Consider the following 24,073-nt stretch of genomic DNA (forward strand, 5'->3'; position numbering starts at 1 on the left):
TTCTATCCTGCCTCAGTTCTCTATGCGAATCACATTATTTATAGCCACATCTTTGTTTTGCTTAGGGTAAAGACAAACCCTGAAGAGTGTATATGTACAGACAAGGCTCATTCAATGCTGATGTTAGGGGAAAACAATAAAGATATTCATTTAGAGCTTAACAAAGAAGTTCTCTAAGTGTGGGAGACTTAGGAGACTCCCAGAGACCCTTTAAAGAGATCTGTGAAATCAAAACTCTTTTCATAACCCTAGTAAGACTTCATTTGGCTTTTTAAATTCTCACTAGTGTAAGGTGGCCCTTTTCATAGATGACATGATATATTATACCATGAGACTGGATACAGAAGCAGATGGGAGGATCCACCTAATCTTCTATTAAGCCAGATACTCGAAACATTTATAAGCATGCAGAGCAATCACACTCTTCTCAATAAGTTTGTTTTTGATAGTATAGTCATTTTCATAAAATGCATGTATTTATTTCAACATGCAATAGGGTCATTATTTAAAATTAACGAGAAAGTAAGTATTTCAGAGTTTTTCTTTATGATTTCAAGTATAGTAATATTGGCAGGCATAACCCACACAAGCAAATGCTTTGAAATTCTCAATATTTTCTATGTGTAGATGCTTTGCTGTTAATGCAATTACTGCATTCTTTCTGCTCCCATGGTTGCTCTTTTATTTCGTCCTCATTCTCTTTAATCCCACAAAGACCACTAGAAATAGCTTTGCCTATGAATCCATTGAATGGAAATTACAATTTAAGTTTTTCTCTTTCAGGGCCCATGGGATGACTTGGGAGTGACTCCTGATGGCCAAGCTAACAGGTCCCTGTTGACATGATCTATTGAGAACTTTTTAGGCAGAAGTCTTCAGACTCAAGGGTATGGAGGATTATCATGCCATGCCTGCTTCACAGAAGTTAAAGGGCGTGACTCAGGCGGATTAAGAACATTCCTTAGAAGCCATTGGGTGGCTTCCAATTGCTTCCATATAGGCCAACCTGGGCGTGTTAATAACTGCTCACATGGGATTTGAGAGAATGAATAGTTCATTTATGGAGACGATTTGGAAGATTTAGGTAGACATTCCTAGTGAGGAAGAACTCGCTGTCTGCTGGGTCATCAGGCAAAAGGATTTTTAACCCACTTCCCCTTCCTTTCTGCCCTCCACTGGGGAAGATAGGCCTACCCCTCCCACGGAGGACAGGATGTGCCAAGGAATTAAAACGCCTTGACTGGCTTCGGGACCTGTTTTCTCTCTTCTGGGACCTGCTCCCTCGGATTTCGCAGGCAGGTAGACTGGCCCGGCCAGGCCGGTGGGAAAGGTGTGCAGTGACAGATGACCCAAAAATGTGCACGACTGGGAGGCCAGAGATCAGGACTCCCGGGGCGCTCCCCGACTGGCGGGGCGACCTTGGGGAGGCGACCCGGGGCCTGGCGAGGGGTCGAGCCTGCGTTACCCCTCAGGTCTGGTGGCGGTGTCGCTCAGAGTCCCTCCATCCTTTCCTGCCGGCCCTGGCCAGATTCGCCTGCGCTGGCTTCTGCGGAGGAGCCCGGGTTTGGGGTTTGGCTTCAGAGCCCCTGGCCGCCCAGGGGAGGCTCCCGGGGGCCACCTGGGGACCCGGGGAGAGGCCGGGCGCGCGAGACGCCGACCCTGCCTGGCTGCCGGGTGGCAGAAAGGGACGCCACCAGGGAGCCTCTCCCCGCGCTCCCGCACTCTGGAGCTCGGACACTGGGAGTAAGAAGGGGCAGGGAAGGGGCCAGTTTGGGAGAAAGGTGGCGAGCTCCAGGTGAAGTGGCCCGGGTCGGGGTCTCTGGGATTCCCAGGGCTCTGGAGCCCGAGAGGGGTTTGGGGGCGCGGGCGCCCGCGCGGTGCCTTGTCCCCAGCGGCTTCTCCCTTCCCCGCAGCCCAAAATGAGGACGCCGTCCTGGCTGCTCTGCGCAGTGTCCATCGCTCTTCCACTTTTTGTCCGAGCAGGTACGTTCCGAGTCCTCGGGCCTCAGAGGATGCCCACCAGGGTAGCCAGGCCCCGCTAGCCCCCCTGGGCAGACCTCCTGGGGTCTGAGCCTGGTGAATTACTCCGTCCCTAGAAGGCCCTTCAGAACTCCACAGAATGGGGAAATGGCCAAGTTACCCAATGCTCAGCCCCCAGGAGCTTCCAGGTTATCCTGGGGATGGGAAGAAGCTAGATAAATATGCCAGTCAAGATCTGGGTGAAAGTGCTTAAATGGAGGTAGCACTGTCTACTTACAGGTCAAAGGGCTATTTTATGATCCAGGATTAAAAACAAAGGACACGTCAACAAAGCAAATTTCTAAGAAAATCTAAGTAGCTTGGTAAACAAAAACAAAAACAACCCATTTTGGGGGTGGGATGCCTTTTACTGAAGATGTAGTAATTAGGTGGCAGAGTAAAAAGAAAACAGGACCAAGTGAGTTCCCTTACAATGAGGAGGAGGACAGGAAATTAAGTCTAAGAAGGGAAAGAAGGAAATCATTCCAAATAGGAGAGGGCTTTGTGAAGAAGGAATCCAGGATGGATAGGTTTGATGAACTTGGAATCATGTTTTCCAATCAGTAGGCTATTGATGTTTTTTTTTTTTTTTTTTTTTTTTAGAAAACTCTCAGATAAAATTTCAAGTTGACTAGAAAACTGAAGAGGTGTTCATTAACACTAATAATCAGCACGACTCTTGTGTGTCCCCCCACCCCTTCCCGGCTAATTCTTCTTGCTTTTTTCCTTTCTTTTCCTAGATGCTTGCAAGGACAGGGATATGCATCATGAGGCAACATCAGCAGACCAGCCCTTTGCCTTCAATTGTACCAACCCTCCACTCACATATGGGGAAGTAAATGTAGTGTGGTATGATGCCGCTAGCAAAGCTCCCATTTCCAAAGACAATCAGTCTAGAGTTCACCAGGAACACACCTGGATTTTGATTCTTCCCCTGAAACTGGAGGACTCGGGCATCTACCTATGTGTTATAAAGTAAGTTCCTCTTTTAAAGTGGAACTAATTCATATGAATCTTTCTCTTTATGTGTGCATATATATCTCTTAAGAAAATTTTAATAAACATAGAAAATGCAATCAGAGAAATAATATTGTATAGCTTTATGGTTGTTATACAATGATTTCCAATGAACACGTTTTAAAATACGATAGATTTGTAAACCATTATTAGAACATGAAATGCTTTTTTTCCTATTGAAATGATGCCTCAGGCCAGACCAACTTACAAAGTGTGTTTATTAGTATAATATTAGTGTAATATTATTGTTGCCATCTTTCTTGGAATGCCAAAAGTTTTTGTGACAAGCGGCACACCCGGATAAGGATAGACCTCTTTCGAGCTCTTTTCATAAAGGATCTGTTTAAGGTGGGGATTTAAAAGTCAGTAAGCATTAAGTATTTTCCAAACCCACACAAGGTGCTGTGCTAGGAAATAAATTGATAAGGGACACAGGTCTGGTGGGACTTTTGAATTGTTTCCTATTTTTGGACACTGAGCCTAGAAAGGCCTGTGATCAACTAGAAAGGGCATATGCTACCAAAGGTAGCTGTCTATTTGAGATCTGAGTGTGTGTGTGTGTGTGTGTGTGTGTGTGTGTGTGTCTGTGTGTGACTTTTCAATTTGTAAAGCTCTGTGAGATGTGAAGGAAATCCATTTGTGGACCACATTTGATCAAAGGGTCATCATTCTGTGATTCACTCTGACTAACTTGTATGATAGTAATACATTATTCGATCTTTCTGAAACTTGGATGTCTTTTCTGTAAAATGGAAGAGATACTGGCTTGGCAGAGGTGAAGTGGAAATCAACTGAACTCCTGAGTGAAGTCTATGCTCCATTCTCCCTCTGTTTTGTTCTGTAGCATTTGCTGACACCTTTCTGGGTCTCAGGATTACCCATGACCCACTAGAGTCATGCCAGATTCCTTGTTTCCGTATATCAGACGGACAGACTCAGTGTACAGAACCGCTGACTGAGTGGTGTACAGTGGAAGTGGTCAGTCACTGCCTGGCGCCTTTCCCCAGTGCTAGCCACTAGGGGTCTGCTGCTGAGGTCTCATGGAACTCTGCTCTCCTGCTCTGGTCTAGGCTGTGACTTATAACTGCAGTTGGAGATTATGTGCCACACAAATTACTAGGGATATTGGAGCCAGATTTAAAACATTTAAATCTGGAAGTCATGAAATGAAGAAAAATCATCTTTTACAGAAATTAAACAAAGATACTATTTGTCGTGGAAAAGAATAAACATGAATTTTCCCAGATCTGTAATATCCATATATAATATGGATATATTTTTACTTTTTACCTTGAAATGATTTCAAAGTTACATAAAACTGCAAAATAATATAGAGAAATCCTATCTACCCTTCCTCAAGAGTTCTATTTGTATAAGAATATTTTCCTTATAATTTTCTGTCTCCACATAATATCTGTGTATGTGTATATTACACACAATATTTTTTCTAAACCATTTCAGTTGTACATAGCATACCCCTTTTGCTGCATAATATTTAAATGTCTATTTCTTAACCACAAGGATATATCCCCTCACATAATCATAGCGTAGTTACCAAATTCAGAAAATGTAACCATACATACTTCAACTTGTTGTTTCTAGTCTCATTAGGGGCCCTATCAGTGAACTGTACAACTTTTCCCTTTCTTTCCAGAAAAGAATTCAGTCCAAGACCATGGAATGCATTTGATTGCATAAACCTTTCATCTCTTAATCTGAAGGAGTTCCTCTATTTTTCATGACTCTGATATTTTTAAGGAGCACAGGGAATTAGTTTATCATATCTCCTTCCTTTGGGTTTAGGTTTGGGCGTGTTTCTTTGTCTGGGATGCTGGGTAAGTGCTCTGTGTTCTCTGCGGAGAAACGCATGGTGTCCATTTTGCCCCTCCGAGGCTGAGTTCAATTTGATCTCTTCCTTAAGATGTTGTCCAGTTTCTCTACTGTATACATGTCATCTGTTGTTGGGTCATCAATGTTTTGTAGGCTGCAAACTGTTTCTTTTAAGAAAGGATTGGTCTGGTGCCTTGAAAATGACATGAAAAATGAGAAGATGACCGAATCATTTGATTTTGTGGTTGCTTAAGACTGTGGGTTTCAACCTGCTGTTTTCTTACAGGAATGCCAACAACTGTGTCAGAATATGGATGAACCTAACTGTTTTTGAAAAACATTGGTGTGACAATTCCAGAAGGAGTCTACCCAATTTATCAGATGACTACCAACAAATATTACGTACGGGACCCAGTGACAGTCTGACCTGTCATCTGTACTTTCCAGAGACTTGTGTTTTGGGTCCAATAATGTGGTATAAGGTAAAAAAAAAAAAAAAATCCTAATGATATATTTTCCTCCTTTAAAAAAATCCATTTGATTCTTCTAGATGAAGTTGGTTCTTTTAAGGCAGATTGGGAAAAGAGATTCATGTGCCTAAGATAGATCTGTTAGTCTTAGCGATCGATATTCTTACTTTGCTAATTAGGTAGTATTTAAACTTTCTGGTTATGACTTTGTAATGTCTTATTATTTGTATCATCCATATCCCTGCAATTATCCATATTTTTCAGGGTATCATTTTTCCCCCTAACACTAATTTCTTCAAATGGTTGCTGGATGAAAGTGGGTCAAAGATTACAGATTATACAGGGACCCCTGGGAATGCCTTTTCCCACTCCTCCTCCCGCACCCTCACGTAAGGCCACCCAGACACACACCTGGGTATAGTCCCGCGCTTCCATGTTTACGCAGACAGAGCCTGCTGTGCTCATCCTTCTGCAGCTCATATTTTACCTCTTTTCATGACTGTACTGGCACCTGCCCACTTGGAAGGCAATCCTTGGCTTGGAGGAGCACAGGCTGGTTATTTTAGTTTGGAATTACTTTTTCCTAACTTCTTGGTTGTACTTACCAGTACTGGACGGTGCGTTTCCTTAATGGGAGGGTTTTCGTCTCACGATTCTTTTTTTTTTTTTTTAGTGGTAAGATTGAGTCAGTTTCAGGAAGATTTTTGTTTTTCATAAGAAAATGTTCATTTTGTTCATGATTTTATACATATTGGAACATTGTTTTTCATCTCTTTCCATGTCTGCTTCTGCACTGAGTTCAACTTTAGTTCTTGTTTCTCTTCTCTCTCTCTCTCTCTCTCTCTCTCTCTCACACACACACACACACACACACACACACACACACAAATATAAGTATTGCATTTAATTTCACAAGAGACTTGTGAGTTCAGTCTTTTCAAAAAGCTACCTTTTGCTTTTGTTGATAGTCTTTATTAAATTTCTAATGTTCATTTAGGTTGTTTCTTTTTTCCTCTTTATTGAGAAATGTGGATATGAATATCTTCGTATGGTCCTCTAGTGGACTTTGATAGCATGAGTTTTTCGGGGTACATGATCACCAGCTCCAGAGAGACATATGAGTGAAATGTTCTACTTTAATGATGTCAAATTACTCTACAAAGTTTTACATCAGTTTATATACTCACCAGGATTCCCTACAACCTCATGTAGGACTTTGTATTATAAACTTCAATTTTCTACAAAACAAATGAGTATAAAATATCTTCTTATTGTTGTTTTGGTTTGCATTTTCTTAGTTATTAGTGAGATCGACAACTTTTTTCATGTTTAATTACCATTTCTGAATTCCTGCTTCTTGGTGACTTATAGGATATTTGAGATATTTCTGCATCTTGGGTACCCGTGTTTGGCATGCTAGCCTTCGAATACTGTGCTTCCCTGTTTCCAAAGATCGACTTTCCTCTGACTTAACACCTTTACAGATTGTATTTGCCAGTGTTTGAATTTTATTTAATCTGAATCACATTATGTATAGTGTTTTGTGTACAGTTCCTGTAAACTTATTGTAAACTTGTGAGAATCAACCAGGTTGTTGCATGTTCCTCTAGCTTATGTATTTTCATTGCTGTGTAGTATTTCATCATTATTATTATTGAATTTTGTAGTTATTTCCAATTTTTGGATATGAGAAATAAGGCTGATATAAACATTCATATGTATATATACATATATATGTATTTTTTGGTTCACTTATGCATGCAATTTTCTGAAACATTTTGCATAAGTGATACTTCAGAGAATGTGTAATCAAAGTGCCAAACCATTTTTTCAAATTGGTGTGGCAATTTGCAGTTCCAACAGCAGTGTATAAGAGTTATTTTTGACTGGACACGGTGGCACATACCTGTAGTCCCAGCAGTTTGGAAGGCTGAGGAGGAGGATAGCGATTTCAAAGCCAGCTTCAGCAAAAGTGGGGCACTAAGAAACTCAATGAAAACCTGTCTCTAAATAAAACATGAAATAGGGCTGGGTTGTGGCTCAGTGGTCAAGTGCCCCTGAGTTCAACCCCTGGTACCAAAAAAAAAAAAAAAAAAGAGTTACTTTTTTTTCCCTGACAACACATCGTGGTAATAGCCCCTCCCCCTTTTTTTTGCATGTGTGCATGTGTGTGTGTGTGTGTGTGTTGCTGAGGGTGGAACCCTCAGACTTGTGCGTGCAAAGAAAGAACTCTACTACTGTGCTATACCTAGAGCCCTAGTCTTTTATCTTCAATTAACATTTCCCTGATAAGTGATGTTTATTTCTTTAAGTTTGCTTATTGGCTCTTAGATATGACTGGTCTGTGTATGTGTGTTTGTGTGTGTGTAATTTTTTTTTCTGTGATGCGCTTGTGGAAGTCTCTTGTCTACTTTTCTGCTTGGTTGTCCTGTCCAGAGGTTCTCAAACGTCTTCTGTTTAGAGACAGAATAGTAAATATTTTGGGCATTGCAGGTCAGATAATCTATTTCAACCACTCAACTCTTGTTTGGTAGCAGGAGAGCAGTTGTAGATCACTAGGAAATGCATGGGTGTGGTTGTGTTCAAGAACATTTTACTTAAAAAAAAAAAAACAAAAACAGGCAGGGGGCTGAACTTGGTCCATGGGTAGTTTGCTGGCCTCTTGTCTGTTTTGTGCTATTTTGTAGAGTTTCTTCTACATCTGGGTACCAGTAATGGTTAGTTTTATATGCTCGTTATAGAAATCCTTCTAGTTGGTGACTTTCCTTTTTGTTTTCATGAGTTCCCACACTTCCTAATTTTAATGTAGTTTAGTTTATTAATTTTTCCTTTGTAATCAGAGCTTTCTGTGACTTATTGAAGAATATTTTTATATCCCAAAGAAACAAGATATTTTCTATTATCTTCTTAAAATTTCATTTTTTTCCATTAAATTTTAAGGGTTAAATTTAATTTTTCCAAGTGGATTTATAGTTCACCTGCCCTTTCTACCTTGCTTGGCACACCTTTGCTGACTTAAATCTGATTGCTATCTGCATGTGGGTATGGTTGGGAACTCTCTGCAGTGTTCTGTATGCATTGTTCTGTTTATTCTTGTTAGTTGTTGTGACATTGGGCAAGTCTTATGAGTTTTAAGTCCTCTAAACTTTTCTTTTTCCCTAAATATTACTTTGGCTATTCTTATTCCACTTATATACAATTTTATAATCTACTTGCTAATTTTCACAAAAAAGTTTTGGAATCTTGATTGTAATTTCACTGAATTTATAGTTCAGATTTGACATGTGGTAAAGTTTCCTTTCTCATGTTGTCCTTCTCCTTTTGGGTTGTCTTATCTTTTGTAGTTCTTCAAATTTTTATAAAAATTTTCGAATGAGTGTTTGGAATTTCACAAAAAAACCCAATATCTGAGTTTTAATTGTGATTGAAGTGTAAGTAAATTTAGCATAGATTGATATCTTTACAATTTTGAGTCTTCTAAATGATAAACATGGCATAATCCCTCCTTTTGATTTTCCTAAATGTAATTTTTCATAGGATGGATTTATAATTTTCTATGTAGACGTTTGACATTTATTTTGTTAGCTTTATTTCTGGCAACTTGTTGTTTTTTATTATGGATTTGTGTTATTATCATCTGTTTATTGCTCTAAAGTAGAAACACAATTTATTTTTGTACATTGTCCTTATATCTAGCAACCTTGGTAAATTCATTCATTTATGTTAATAATAGATCTGCAGATTCTTTTGGATTTCCTACACATTCAGTCATGTTTTCAGATTAGTGACAATTCACTTTTCATTCTCCCACCCTTCCATTCTTCATTCCTTTTTTTCATTGCAACTTCTATGTCTTTTCCTTTATTTTATTAGCCAGGATCTCTGAACACTTTGGAAGTTATTCCATTCCAGGGTTATTACTTTGTTCTAGTAGATTATAGACATTTGACATTTATTTTGTTAGCTCTCCAAAAATGGCAACTGTAGCATATTTATATCTTTATACTGGAGGAAAATTTCCCCATTAACTGATGTTTAAGATACTAACAAATGTCTTTTATGAGATGAGGGAACTTTCCCTAGTTTACTTGGATTTTTATTAGTTATTGGTGCCAAATTTTATAAAACACCTTTTTACTTTTTGTATGATTTTTTTTTTGTTCTGCTAATGTGTTGAATAACAAGGCTGGATTTTGAATGTTGTATCAATTTTGCCTTAGTGTATATAACTCAGAATGGTGTGTAATTCTTTTTATACACTTCCAGGTTTGGTTTGCTAATATTTGTTCAGGATTTTTGCATCTATATTGTAAGTGATACTGGTCCATAACTTTGGTTTCTTGTTAAGTCCTTGTCAGATTTTGATATGAAAGATTTTCTGGTATTATGAAATAAGTAGAATTGAGGCTTATGTTTCTTTTTTATAGAAATTCTTAAGATAGGTTTAATTTCTTTTTTTAATTTTTAAATTATTTTTTAATTTATATATGACAGTGGAATGCATTACAATTCTTACTACACATATAGAGAACAATTTTTCATATCTCTGATTGTATACAAAGTATATTCACACCAATTCCTGTCTTCATACCTATACTTTGGGTAATAGTGTCCATCACATTCCACCATCATTTCTAACCCCATGCCCCCCTCTTCCCCTCCCACTCCTCAGCCCTATCTAGAGTTCATCTATTCCTCCCATGCTCCCTCTCCTTATCCCACTATGAATCAGCCTCCTTATATCAGAGAAAACATTCAGCATTTGGTTATTTGGGATTGGCTAACTTCACTTAGCATTATCTTCTCTAACTCCATCCACTTACCTGCAAATGCCATGATTTTATTTTCTTTTATTGCTGAGTAATATTCCATTGTGTATATATGCCACATTTTTTTTTATCCATTCATCTACTGAAGAGCATTTAGGTTGGTTCCACAGTTGAACTATTGTGAATTGTGCTGCTATAAACATAGATGTGGCTGTGTTCCTGTACTATGCAGTTTGTAAGTCCTTTGGGTATAGACCAAGGAGAGGGACAGCTGGGTCAAATGGTGGTTCCATCCCAATTTTCCAAGAAATCTCCATACTGCTTTCCATATTGATTGCACCAATTTGCAGTCCCACCAGCAATGTATGAGTGTACCTTTTCCCCCACATCCTTGCCAACACTTATTGTTGTTTGTATTCATAAGTGCTGCCATTCTGACTGGAGTGAGATGGTATCTTAGAGTGGTTTTGATTTGCATTTCTCAAATTGCTAGCGATGATGAATATTTGCTCATGTATTTGTTTCTTGATTGTACATCATCTTCTCAGAAGTGTCTGTTCAGGTCCTTGGCCCATTTATTGATGGGGTTATTTGTTTTTTGGGTGTTTAGCTTTTTGAGTTCTTTATATACCCTAGAGATTAGTGCTCTGTCTGATGTGTGAGGGGTAAAGATTTGCTCCCAAGATTCAGACCCTCTATTCACCTCACAGATTGTTTCTTTTGCTGAGAAGAAACGTTTTATTTTGAGTCCATCCCATTTATTTATTTATTTATTTAAAGAGAGAGAGGGGGGGGGGGGAGAGAATTTTTTAATATTTATTTTTTAGTTTTCGGTGGACACAACATCTTTTTTTTTTTTTTTTTTTAATGTGGTGCTGAGGATCAAACCCAGTGCCCCGCGCATGCCAGGTGAGCACGTTACTGCTTGAGCATGCACATCCCCAGGCCCCCATCCCATTTATTGATTCTTGATTTTAATTCTTGTGCCAAAGGAGTCTTATTAAGGAACTTGGGGCCGAATCCCACACAATGGAGATTTGGGTCTACTTTTTTTTCTATTAGAAGCAGGGTCTCTGGTTTTATTCCTAAGTCCTTGATCCACTTTGAGTTGAGTTTTGTGCATGGTGAGAGATAGGGGTTTAATTTCATTTTGTTGCATATGCATTTCCAGTTTTCCCAGCACCATTTGTTGAAGAGGCTATCTTGTCTCCAATGCATGTTTTTGGCATCTTTGTCTAATATAAGATAATTGTAATTTTGTGGGTTAGTCTCTGTGTCCTCTATTCTGTACCATTGGTTTACCAGTCTGTTTTGATGCCAATAAGATTGGTTTCATTTCTTTAGAATGTGCTTTTAGAGTTTATCAGTGAAGCCAGTTGGAATTGAAACTTTCTTTGATGGAACGTTTCCAGCTATTTAACGTCTTTACCAGTCAAACAACTGTTCATATTTACTTTTTCTTATAACAGATTTAGTATGATGTACTTGTGCAGACATTTGTGCTTCATCTATTAATTTTAAAATTATTAAGATAATACTGCTAAAATACGCTCTTAGTGTCTATACAAGGTTTGTAGGATTTGTCTTATTTTCTTTTTCATGCCTAATATTGTATATTTCCATTTTTCCTACTACTTTTTTGTTGATTACTCTTGGCAGGAACTTATCCATTTTTATCAGTGTTTTTATAGTGCAATATTTAGGTTTTGTTAATTCTCTCATTGGTTTGTTCTCTGATTTATTAATTCCTGTTCTCATCTAGTTTTTCCCCTCTGATATTTGCTTTTAATTTAATTTTTTTTATTAACTTCCTGAGATAGATTCTCCTATCATTCTTCTATCATAAGCCTTTCTCATTTTCTAATATACACATTTGAAGTTGGAATTTCACTTTGAACCAAGTTTTAGATGCATTCTACATGTTTTGATGTATCTGCTCTGTGTTAGGATGGGTGCTATGAACTTTGCGTGCTCTGTCACATTTTCCTTCGCATTTAAGACAGTTCTGTTCCCTCAGAAGGCGCTGACTGCCAGCCACAGTGTCCTCAGCCTCAGTTGGCTTTGATTTCAGTATCACCTGTTTTTCAAAGCCAGCTGTGGACTTCTCGGGATGCTGTTCACACATTCCTCTGTGCGGCGCTTTAGACTGCACCTCAGGCTTCCTGTGGTACACCTGCGACCTTGAAACCATCACCTCCTGGCCCCGGAAGAATGAGTTATAGTCGTGACAAAAGGACCCTCCTGGCAATTCTTTTCTCCTGACTTGTGACCTAGAGAGGTGAAAGCACTTGATATTGGTAGACAGTAGATATGTCAGAGTCACCTCTGTCACTAACTTGGTGGTGTCAAGTCCCCGGTATGCTGAGTCTTAGTTTCCGCACTTGAAAGGCAAAGTTTATTCTATGTTATTTCAGAGGGCTTGCGAGTGCACAAGCATATCATCTTGAGGACAAAATCTATTCTTTTCCATTCCAGTGTGATTAGTCTTTGATAGTCATTAGCAACGTAGCAATGCTTGAATCATTTATTATCATCTGATCTAAATTTCCATAGAACTTGGAGATGGAGTCAGAGCTGTGATTAACAGTCTCAAGTAGGCATCCAATTTTATCTATGGACCTTTAAAAAAATCGGATGCTTGCCCTTATTCTCCACTCTATGAGAGCATCTATGGAGGTTCAGATTCTTCATTTTAAAAAATACCTATGGGCTTAAGAGGTAGGAGGGCATAGAAGACATGCAGTATAAGAGGAAAGGCTCATTCTGAAACTGCCTCACCTGCTAGACTCAGTGACCCTAGTTACGCCTTTGTTTTGACCACTAACTAATTGGGCTCCTGCATCCTTCCTAGTTTTATCTCCATCAGTCTTTTATACCCATTGTGTCTTAGCCAGAATGCTCTGGGCTATTTTGTGTCTCTGAAACATTGTACATGCCAGGTTAGGGGTGTTCATCTTGGTACCTGGAATATATAAGACATTCAAATATTGGCTCTCTTTTTATTCATATTTTAATCATAAATCTTGATAGTGATACATCACTCTCAAAATTTAAAATAAAGATGAAGCCTTGCAGAGAATTTACACTCTGAAATAATTTTCCATTGGATCAGAACAGGGCATTCCACTTCACTCTAAAGGGAAAGACTCACCCTCAATTAGTAAGGCCAATAATTAATATTTTCAAATATTTGCATATTTTGAAAGGAAGAACAAGACAATCAGGAGGAAGACTGTTCAACAATGGAAGCATATAGGAAGAGACAGCCAGAGATCGTGCCTAGCCAGGGACTGTCAAGTGAAGACTACCCAGGGAAGAGATTTCTGAAGTCTGAGGACTCAAAATTTGTGTTTGTTTGTGTCCTGAAGAATGAGACATCATATCATCAGGGTCTGATGCCTTCCATCTGACTCTTAATACTAATTCCCTTTCTATGTGGTGAGCAGTTGTCGGCGTGATAGTTTGGTTTCCCAGGTGGGGTGCTGATGGGGAAATAATATAATACTTCTGGGAAGTCATAATGGATAGTGCAAATCAACAGATATCCACTCTGGCATTATGTAGTGGGTTTCACCATGCAGGGTGGATTTACTCACATTGTTCCTGGATAGGGAATGAGGTATGACTCTGAACCGTGGCTGACCAAATGAAGAGAGAGCTCCCACAATTAAAACATTTTAAATAAATTTTTATTAAAATAGATGTTTATATGCCTTCTTCATCTAAGAGACCGTGAGCTCCCTGAGGACAGAGACGACACCTGAATCCCGAGTGACCAAGGCCTCACACAGTGCTGATAAAGAGCAGGAACTCAAATGTTTGACTGAATAATTGGACTCAATTAGCCAATCAGTCATTCTGGAGTGGAGCTTCATGAGGGGGAACAGGTTTGAGAAAGACTGCAGAATTGGCCCCAAGAGAGAAAGGTGTGGTGACCAGCGCGAGAATGCGAGCTTCTGATAGGACAAGTGAATGGTGAGGCTTGCCCTCTGGGTGGTTGCCACGGGTGACTTAGAGGGAAAGGCATTCCTGAGACAATTGGCTTCAGGTTGGTGGAGTTTGGTGGCGGCCTGGCTGACATGAGAAGTCATGTGATAGCTATTCTCTGTGGATTGGGAAGTGTTCTTTTACCACTGTTTACACCTCCAAACATGATTTTTTTTTGTGAAGCGTTATTTTGGATTTTGTAAAATAAAACCCCAATAAGTAGAGAAGGTATAATTGGGCCTGCAACATGGTAGAAACAGCCACTGTTCACCTAGACTGACAGTCTTACAATCCCCCTGGGCTTTGTAAAGCCCAGGGGCTTCCTACCATTAGATGAGTTTCCACTTGGAGAAATGGGCCTTGCCATGGAGGACATTCCTAACTGTTCCTGTTCTTCTGTTACAATCCTTTATGACCTGGTCCCAGTCTTCCTCCATGAAGTCTTCTCTCTAGCCTACACAAGTCCTTGCCCTCTCAACTCTTCTTGGTTTTACTGTTTGTGTCACTCATTTTAGCCTAGGAAATACTTTGTCAAATCTTCTGGAGATAGATGGAGATGGACAGATACAAATATACAGATTACGGATTATGTCACACACACGACATGCATCCACAGACGAATTCCACCAAGGAATTCCTGCTCTGTCTATCCATCTGTCTATCACTTATTCTTTTCTCTCTATCCATCCATCCATTCGTCTACTTATCATCTCCATCCATTCTTTCTATCTCTCTATCTACCCATCATCTATCATCTGTTGGTCTTTCAGTTAGATTGTAAATGACCTAAGGTTTAGGGTTCACATAGATTTCTTATCTTCCCACAGTTCTGAGGACGGGGCTAATTAGGAGTGTAACTGGTACCCCCAAATGCTAACTGGAATTTATTTATTTATTTTATTTAGGATTGTAAAGAGATCACAGAGACACGGTTTGTTCCTGTGGAAATGAAGCTCGTTGTGTACGATGTCTCTGCAGAAGACAGCGGGAGCTATGCGTGCGCAGCCCAGCTGACCCATGCCGGGAGAGCATACAGGGTTCTGAACAGCATCAACGTGAGCATCGGTAAGTACGCTCACACCTGTTTCCTGGTCTTCCTCACACGAAGCTGAGCCGGTTGGCTTCAGGCTTTGGGCAGAATCGATCTGGATTTTTATTTTCTTGAAGATTAATAGGCTTTGAAATATGCCACTGATAGATCAGAGGGTAGAAAGAGTGAGGCAAAAGGGCATGAGCAACTTAGTTCTCCCCATCTGTCGAAAACAAAAATCAAAGCAAAACCAGATATTCAAAATTTTGGGTTGATTTGGGAAAATGAAATGAGATCAGGTATATAGGGTGGCTGTTGGGGTGCCTGACAAAGTGTAGGTATCGAGGGCATCGTGGGTATTACTGATTGGACCCTGATTTCCCTCTGCCTTCACTGTTGGGAGCGATTTGTGGGCCCCTCCAGCACTGGCCTTCTTTGTCTTGGGCTCTGTAAGGTTCAGTGTTTCCGGCCATAGTTCTAGAATAACCTGTTGTTCATGAGATTTCATTTCTTGACCCAGAACAGCCAGTTTCGTGGACCATATGCCCTGGAGATTTGAAAAGTAGAATCTTCAAAGAAATCCTCAAAATAATTTGGCTCAGACCATGAATTTTATGGGGGCTGAGGACAGAAGCAACTCATCAAATTCACAAAGCTGACTCAGGTCAGAGATAGGACTGAAGCCCTGGCCTTCATTGTCCAAGCAGACCCGGTTCCTTCTCCACACACCGGGCAAAGATTTCTTCTTGTCACTTTTTGCTCATTCTTCAGTAGAGAGTTACTTTCTGTATTTACTCGTCTAGAAGGAAAAGGATGAAAGGCTGGATATTCCTTTGACTTGGACCTTCATGTTGGTCATGGATTTCTAGTTCTGGGGGATACCTAGCCAGTCCTTGATGGTGTTGTTCCCTAGAGGGTCCTTTGAGCAGAGGTGACTCCCTGCCGCCCCTCTGGAGGGCTCCAGGTCAATCCAGGATGATCCCTTGGTTCCCAGAGTCCAGTGGTGCCCTGCCTTCCAGCCCCTTCTTCCTCCTGCGTCCCCCGGTTCTCTTTGCTGAAATCACGCATGTCATTCGATGTTTTGGGGTGGCTTCCATTTTGACTTCCTTCACTGAGGGCCACTTAATTAAGAAAGCAAAAATGGAGCTAGATTTCATGATTTTCGTGCTCTTGGGTTTCCTGTGGCTGGGAATTTCTCTGTCCTCATCTTGTTCCCAGCTGAATCCCAGCACCAAGCTCAGTGTCTGGCCTTGTCAAAGCACAGGTCTGTTTATTAACCAAATGACTAGCCCATTACCAAAATGCTTCAGTTTTGCATGAGTAAATGGGAAACTTTTTCAGAAGGTTGAAATTTATAAAGGGAAAAAAAAAGAATACCTCGAGAGATCACGGGGTCCAAGAGTCGATAGTTCCTGCCAGTTCCATCAACGTGTGTGATCTGTCATATGCCCAGAATTTCATTACACCCTGACAATTTAACACTTTAAGAACATCATTCCTTCTGTTGAGAAACTGCAGCCTGGTGGCAGTGAATTTGAAGATATAAATGAGTTATTTTTAACATTATATGCTAAGGCTCACCTTTTTCATGGTGTCAAGGGACACAGAAAAGAACAGAAGGAGCTACAAGGTGGCAAGCAATTGGCCTAGGGAGGCTCTTCAGAGGAATTAGCTTTCAGTCAATTTTTCCCCAGTTTTTAAGATTTGTTCTTTTTACTCACACATGACAGTAGAATGTATTTTAGCATCTCATACATACCTGGAGTATAACTTCCCATTCTTGTGGTTGTACATGATGTGGAGTTATACTTAGGTCATGTATTCAGATATATGAATGCAGGCAAGTTATGTCCAGTTCATTCTACTGTCTTTCCTATACCCATCTCCTCTCCCTTCCCCCCATTTTTTCCCTGTCCAATCTGGTGAACCCTCATTCATCCCCTCCCCTCCCCTGCCCCCACCTATTTTGAGTCAGTATCCACATTTCAGAGAGAAAACATTTGGCCTTTGGTTTGGGGGGATTGGCTTATTTCATTTAGCATGATCGCCTCCAGTTCCATCCTTGTACTGGCAAATGATTCAATTTCATTTTTTATTTATGGCAGAGTAATATCCCATTGTGCATATGTACCACATTTTCTTTATCCATTCATCTGTTGAAGGGCATCTAGGTTGGTTCCATAGCTTAGGTATTGGGAATTGAGCTGTTATGAGCATTGATATGGCTGTATCACTATAGTTTGCTGATTTGAAGTTCTTTGGGTATATGCTCAGGTGGAATTACTGGGTCACATGGTGGTTCCATTTCAAGTTTTCTTTCAGCAGAATTTTGAAAGATGAATAGATTTTATAAATGTAAAGAAAAATAAGAAGTGATCTCTAGGCAGAACAGCATAAAGCAAAGTGTGGAAGTGTGAAATGTCATGGTTTATGTTGCATCTGTAATGAAGTTAATTTGTACGTAAGTATGTCTGAGATGAGGAGTGGAGGGAACTAAGGACATGGAGTTAAACAGGGGCAAGCTCAAGGGGCCATTTATGCATAAGCTTTACCATGTTGCCATTAAACAACTTTGGGGTGGGTACAAGCGCAGAGTCATGAGGCTGAACAAAACAGATTTAAGAGTCAGATCATGAGTTTGGTCATTTAATAGGCTGAGTGTGAGGTACCTTTGAGAAATCCAAAAGGAGATGTAGAGAAAGCCATGTCCTTTGTGAGTCTGGAGCTTAAAGGAAGGTCTGGAGATAAGACTTTCAAAGCCATTGGAAGTGGTAACTGAAAATCGCAAGTGTGGATGAGATTGTCCAGGAAAAGAGTAGAGAATAAGATGACTTAAAAGTGGAGACAGAGGCACAGGCTATGAAATGTTTGGAGGTAAAATCTGTTGCACTGGTGATGAAATTGAGGAGGATGAAAGAAAAGCTGGTTCCTAGAATGACTTCCAGATTCGACATGTGTGTGATCCAGTGAGTGGGGGTATGGGGACTAGTTGGCGATCGCTGCTATTTGGGGATACTGAGTTAGAATAGTTTGTAGAATGCACAATTATTATGGCCATCGTACAGGGCATGTATTTCTGCATTCTCCCCTAGCTTCCTTCATTACATTACATTCCACATCCTACCCCAAATATATAGAAGGAATGAGGGAGTATGCAGGGGATTGTTAACTTTTAGTGGGCAAATTGGGAAGGGAAGGAGTGGGAAAGTCCAAGGAGCATGGAATCCAGAGGGTCAATCCAGAGAGACAAGCATAAAGTGGGAGTGGTATAGATGAAAGGGCTAGAAAATGACAGAAAAGGATTGAAAATAACACCAAAATGATAGAAAGAAAGAGGAGTGGAACTGAAGATACTGATAAGTTGGGGACATCATTTCTAACTAGCCAGAACTTGAAAAGTGTGTTTGGATTAATAAGTAATGAGGTTTTTATTATACCGTCTCATTAGTTTACATTTATACCAAATATACAATGAGGGAAATTCCTTTGGTAACTCAAATTCTAGTTTTTTTTCCCTCCTCAGCAATTTAGTTATTCCCAGTTGAAAAAAAAAATATATGAATTTATGGAATAATTTCTCACACCATAGGTTTTGTCTTTTCTTGACCAGTGTTTATTGAGCTGTTCTCTGATGTGCTTCTTGCTATTATATTATGGTATTTGGGAATGCATCATATAGTATTCTAATGCCATTGACTGTGGATTTGATTTCTTAGCAGGAAGAGTTGGAAATGAAAGAAGAATTCCTAAAATAATTTATCCAAAAAACAATTCCATTGAAGTACAACTTGGTGAGTAAAATTATGGAAGTCATTGACATTACCGAGGGCTCAACTCACTATGTCCACATATTTTGTCTGGTGAATATTCTGAATTTCGATCGTGGTGACAAATCCCATACACATCCATTTTCTGGCTTTGGATATACCTGCTGATCAGGAGAGGCATCAAAATAAAAACAAACAGAGCTGGGGCTTGGGGAAGTTATAATATTGGAGTTCTTAGGGTCGGGGGATCACTGTAGTTCTAGATGGTTACTGTAAATCTGTTTGTGTAGAGGTGATGAAAATGTAAAGATAACTCTTGAAAAAGACAACACATAATATAAAACTACATAACATACATACAACATACAACACATAATATAAAACAAATATAAAACTACAACTAAATAATGTTGATTGGGAATTGTGGGTTTTATTATCTAATACTGGAAGAACATTAAGGTGGAAGTGATCATATTATATTCCTTCATTTTTATAGGATAGGAACAAAAAGATTGCTTCTCTATGTAGAGAAAAGGTGGTTCAAGTTATTCCTTAAAACATAAAGGAAGTCACTAGTAAAATTAAAAACAAAAAACCTTAAGTACTTTCTCAAAAAGAAAAAGCAAGTTAAAGTTTTCATTAAAACATAGGTGTTCAGATTGAATCAAATATTAAAATTTAATTAGAATTTTGTAAATTTAATAACATTCTCTTTTCAAAAGATACATATGGAAAACATGCAAGACCTAAAAGATGAAAAATAATTGCATAAGCAGGATACTTGCAGAAGTTAACATGAATGATCAACTTGCTTGACTTCAGTCTGATAATAACCTTTTAAGAATTCCTCCCCCCATGACAAATTGAATCACTTTATATTAATCAAAATTACAATATGTCCTAAAATTCAAACTTTTATGTATTAAACAGCAGTAAATCAAAATATATAAAGCTAAAAGTCTCAGAAATCTAAGGACAATACAATTAAGACAATATTATTGTTTTAATGGTAGTGGGAGATTTTAATATACTCAGATTTATTAGGCAAATAAGAATCTAAAACATTTCAGCAAAATCACATGCAAATGTATTTAATAGATCAATCTCATAAATATCTGTGAAAAATGCAGGGTCCCCAAAGAGGAAACTGCACAGACCACATGGTATAATCAAAATGCAGTAAGCCTAGAAAGTCATAACTAAGATCAAAACAATGAAAAAACTCTCCCTCATTAAATATGTGATGATGGAAATTTAATTAGCTTGATTTGATTATTTCACATTGTTAACATATCAAAAATCACATTTTAATATTGTATTATAACATACAATTATTATTTGTCATTTAAAACCTTTAAAAATTTTTATAAAAGAGAAATTAACAAGAAACTCATTTCCTAATTATTTGTTTTCTTGGGTAGAGATTAAACCAAAGCTGGAGTTCAAGAGTATTTAGAAAATAATGACAGTGAGAATATATCATATTGAACTTCCTGGCTTGTGACCACTACTGTACTCTAAACAAGTTTGTATTTTTAAATATGATCATAATTAAGTGGAGAAATAATTAAAATACATAAATAACCATTTATCTCTCTAAAAAAAGAACAACTAAGGAAAAAAAGATAAAAGAAAATAACGAATATACTAAAAGAAAAAAAAAGTGGAATGATAAATCCCATAGTTGGTTCAGGGGTGGAAGAGTTGATGGGTGGAAGGGTGGAAGGGAGGTAAACTTCTAGAGATCTCCTTCTCGAAATTCCAGGAAACCTGAATAGAAGACTTGGGGATGCGAAGCTTATGAAACTATGAACAGAAAAGAGATGAAATCTGTTGAAAAGGTCCTAGGCCTTTATTTAGAAGTTCTTTTGAATTTTAAGGAACTATGGATGCCCACATAGTGGATGCTTGGGTCTATGTATTCACTGCATGGATTCCCTTGGTGATCTCATAAACACCTAGAAGACAAGGTTGCCCGACTTCATTTCCCACTCCTGTCTCTGGAAATTCTAACTGACGTACTTAGCTAAAAAGCAGGAGTCTTTTAGGAGGAAGATAAATATATAATTGTTTTTAAGTGACCTATGAATATCTACTTAGAAAAAAAATGTTAATTATCTAAAATGCTATAAACACTATCAATTCTTCTGTAGGGGTTATTCCAATGCAAAAGAAACTTTCAAAGCCAGTATCATTTCACAGGCCTGAAATAATAGTATATTATCTTGATGTTAACATACTTTCTCTAGCCTTGTTGGTTATTTCAACAGGCCCTGTAAAGCCTATTTTCTCTTGGGACACAACTGCCACAGGTGATTATGTACGGGCAAACAGCTGTTGGGTAATCCCAGCATCTCCCATCCCCAGAGCACCAGCATTTCCCTTCAAGAATATGTTTGGCATGTCATCTTCAAATGATTTGCATGATTAGGGTTATTTTCCCCACATCCATTGACATTTATTTCATGTAATTACTAAATTGAAATGGATTCTATTTTCTCTGGATCCATTTTTCATCCAACCATAAGAATTATAAAATTAGCAAATACCAGAATATCAGAGTTTCTATGCATAAAATCAGTGTGTGTGGGGGGAATCACAAGTTAAAAGATCGAACAATACGCAAATATCTCAAATGTTTTCTCCCATATGTGAAAGCTAGAGAGAGCGAGAAAAAAGAAGGAATTAATAAATAAAATTAAATAAAGGGGATCTCATGAAAATAGAAGGGAGACCCAGAGAGTAGAGGAAGGAGATAGAGAGACAGGGAGGAGGGGAGGGGTGGAGAAGTTCTGGGGAATGAAATCTACTAAATTATGCTATGTCCTGTATGAATGTAACAAAATATATCCGGCATCTATACACATTTACATTTATATAATTATAATGCACTAATTAAAATAATAATAATAAAAATAATGGAGATCATGAGAATAGAGCAAGCAAATCAAGGGGAGGGAGGAGGAGAGGGAAAGGGAAGATACCAGAGGCTGAGATGGATCAAGTTATGTCATGTGCACATAGAAATATAGCATAATGAATCCATTAATATGTATAATTATAATGCACCAATAAAAATTTTAAAAATCATATAATATAAAATTCACCAATTTAAATAAATAAAGAGTGATATTTAAGGGGAAAAAAAAGGATGAACCAGTTCTGGAAGTCTGATGGATGTATTTCTTAATTTGATCATAGTGAACATTATAATATATATATGTGCATACATACACACACTCTATATGTATATCAAGTGTTTCAGACTATGTACATTGAATATATATAAACTCCTTGTTCAATATTTGAAAGTTAAAAATTTGAAAAACAAAACAAAATACAAGTATCTGTATATAGAGAAAATAGTAAAGTTAAAAAGTAAAGGCAGAGGCTGTGGTTGTGACTCAGTGCTTGCCTAGCATGTGCGAGGCACCACATTAAATAAATAAAGAAAGAAAGAAAGGTATTGTGCCCATCTACAAATGAAAAAAAAAATATTTTAAAAAATGTAAAGGGCAAAGTAGGAGAGAATGTTTGGAATAAAGATGACAGAAAATAGGTAATATCATTTATATACTTTGAAAAAAAAAACAGATCAAGAAAACTGCAGAATCTGAGTGAGGCCATAAATAATTCACACAAGGGAAAAAAACCCAACAAAATATTAAAAATATTCATTTCCAATAAAAGAAGTGTACATTAAAGTCTATTCACCTATGAAATTGGCAAGGATTGAAAAGCACGTGATACCCTTTATCAGCAAGGGTACCATGAAGAGCGTGCTCCCCCGTTACTGATAATGAAGACGAGCCATCTCTTTAAAACAGGTGGAAACCCTCCAAAGGTTTCCCATCTCGCTCGCAAGAAGGTGCAAGTCCTCCCGGGGCCCAGCGTGGCATTTGGTGGCTGGCCTCTCCACGCCCCATGCTCAGGAGCTCTCGCCCTCACCCTGACCCTCCTCCTCCCAGCCTACCCCTCTGCTCCCACTGCTCCAACAGCCCAAGCACAGCTCCACCTCAGAGGTTCTGCTTGCTGTCCCTTCAGCCCCGATGCTGTTCTCCAGACATCCAGGCCATTTGTCCCCTCGCCTCCATCAGACCTGTGGGGAGTCAGCTCCCCTGTCCACCTCTTAGAGAGTCTCATGCAACCACCCCCTACCCTCCCAACCCTTTTCGTAAATTCACTTTTTACTCTCACATACTTTTAAAGTTTTCTTTAGTATCTCTGGCTCTGTTTGAGCTTAGGCTCCTGAAGAGAGCATGCTTCTTGTCTGTTCTCTTCCCTGCTGATTCACCCAGGCTCAAAACAGACGAGAATGTAGCAGATGCTCAAGAAATGGCTGTTAAATGGGAAATGAATGAACAGCTTACTTGCCAATATATATGTAGAACCGTTAGAAAAGTCTACATTTTGGGCCCAGTAATATATACCTGGATAAGGTATATACAATAGAAACAGTCAGGGGTTCAGATAGAGAAATATCAGATACGTATCTTAGAAAAAATTGTCTGTGATCTGTTTAAGGAAAGAAAAGACAGGATTGAAGTTTTCTAAAGAAAACTTGAAACGCAAAGTTATAGCAGATCAGATTTGAAAAAGAACAAATAAAATATTCAGAGCTTATCAGTACAATCCCCCCCCCCAAATAAAACTCAGTAAAGGTTTTAAAAGCATTTTAGACTTGTTTAAAAATGAGGATGACTAAGCTAAAATATAGGTGGGAAAAAATTTAGGATTAAGCATAGAGAGACAAAGGAATAGAAAATACAGATGTATTGTGAGTTCAAAGCCAGCCTCAGCAAAAGTGAGGTGCCAAGCAACTCAATGAGACCCTGTGTCTAAAGAAAATACAAAATAGGGCTGGGGATGTGGCTCAGTGTGTGCCACGGGGTTCAATCCCTGGTATCCCCTCTCCCCCACTCAAAAAATAAAAATAAAAAATAAAAGGAGAGAGAGAGACTGTGGAGGCAGAGGCAATGTTATATAGTCCCAGTTAGTGCTGAGAATGTTCCGAACTGATAGGAACACGAATCCAAAAGATTCTATAAACAAAAAATCCCAAGCAAGACCATAAAATTAAAACTACTACACCTGGAGACACATAGCGAAATTGTGGAAAACCAAAAACAAAGAAAAAAATCTTAAAAATAAAAAGAAAGAAATAAAAAAAAATCCCTTCTATGT

General features: G+C 38.7%; 1 protein-coding gene across 1 annotated transcript in view; it reads left to right on the forward strand.

The window, feature by feature from the left end:
* The first annotated feature begins 1,344 nt into the window (after window positions 1–1,344).
* Window positions 1,345–24,073, forward strand: part of Il1rl2 (interleukin 1 receptor like 2) — a 41,118-nt gene continuing 18,389 nt past the window's right edge. Inside the window, 6 exon segments of the mRNA XM_026408611.2 lie at window positions 1,345–1,743; window positions 1,833–1,983; window positions 2,760–2,994; window positions 5,153–5,348; window positions 14,998–15,157; window positions 18,839–18,913. Coding sequence (XP_026264396.2) covers window positions 1,345–1,743; window positions 1,833–1,983; window positions 2,760–2,994; window positions 5,153–5,348; window positions 14,998–15,157; window positions 18,839–18,913 — 1,216 coding nt within the window.

Source organism: Urocitellus parryii, chromosome 12 (genome assembly GCF_045843805.1).
Source record: "Urocitellus parryii isolate mUroPar1 chromosome 12, mUroPar1.hap1, whole genome shotgun sequence".
In the NCBI taxonomy this organism is placed as follows: Eukaryota; Metazoa; Chordata; class Mammalia; order Rodentia; family Sciuridae; genus Urocitellus; species Urocitellus parryii.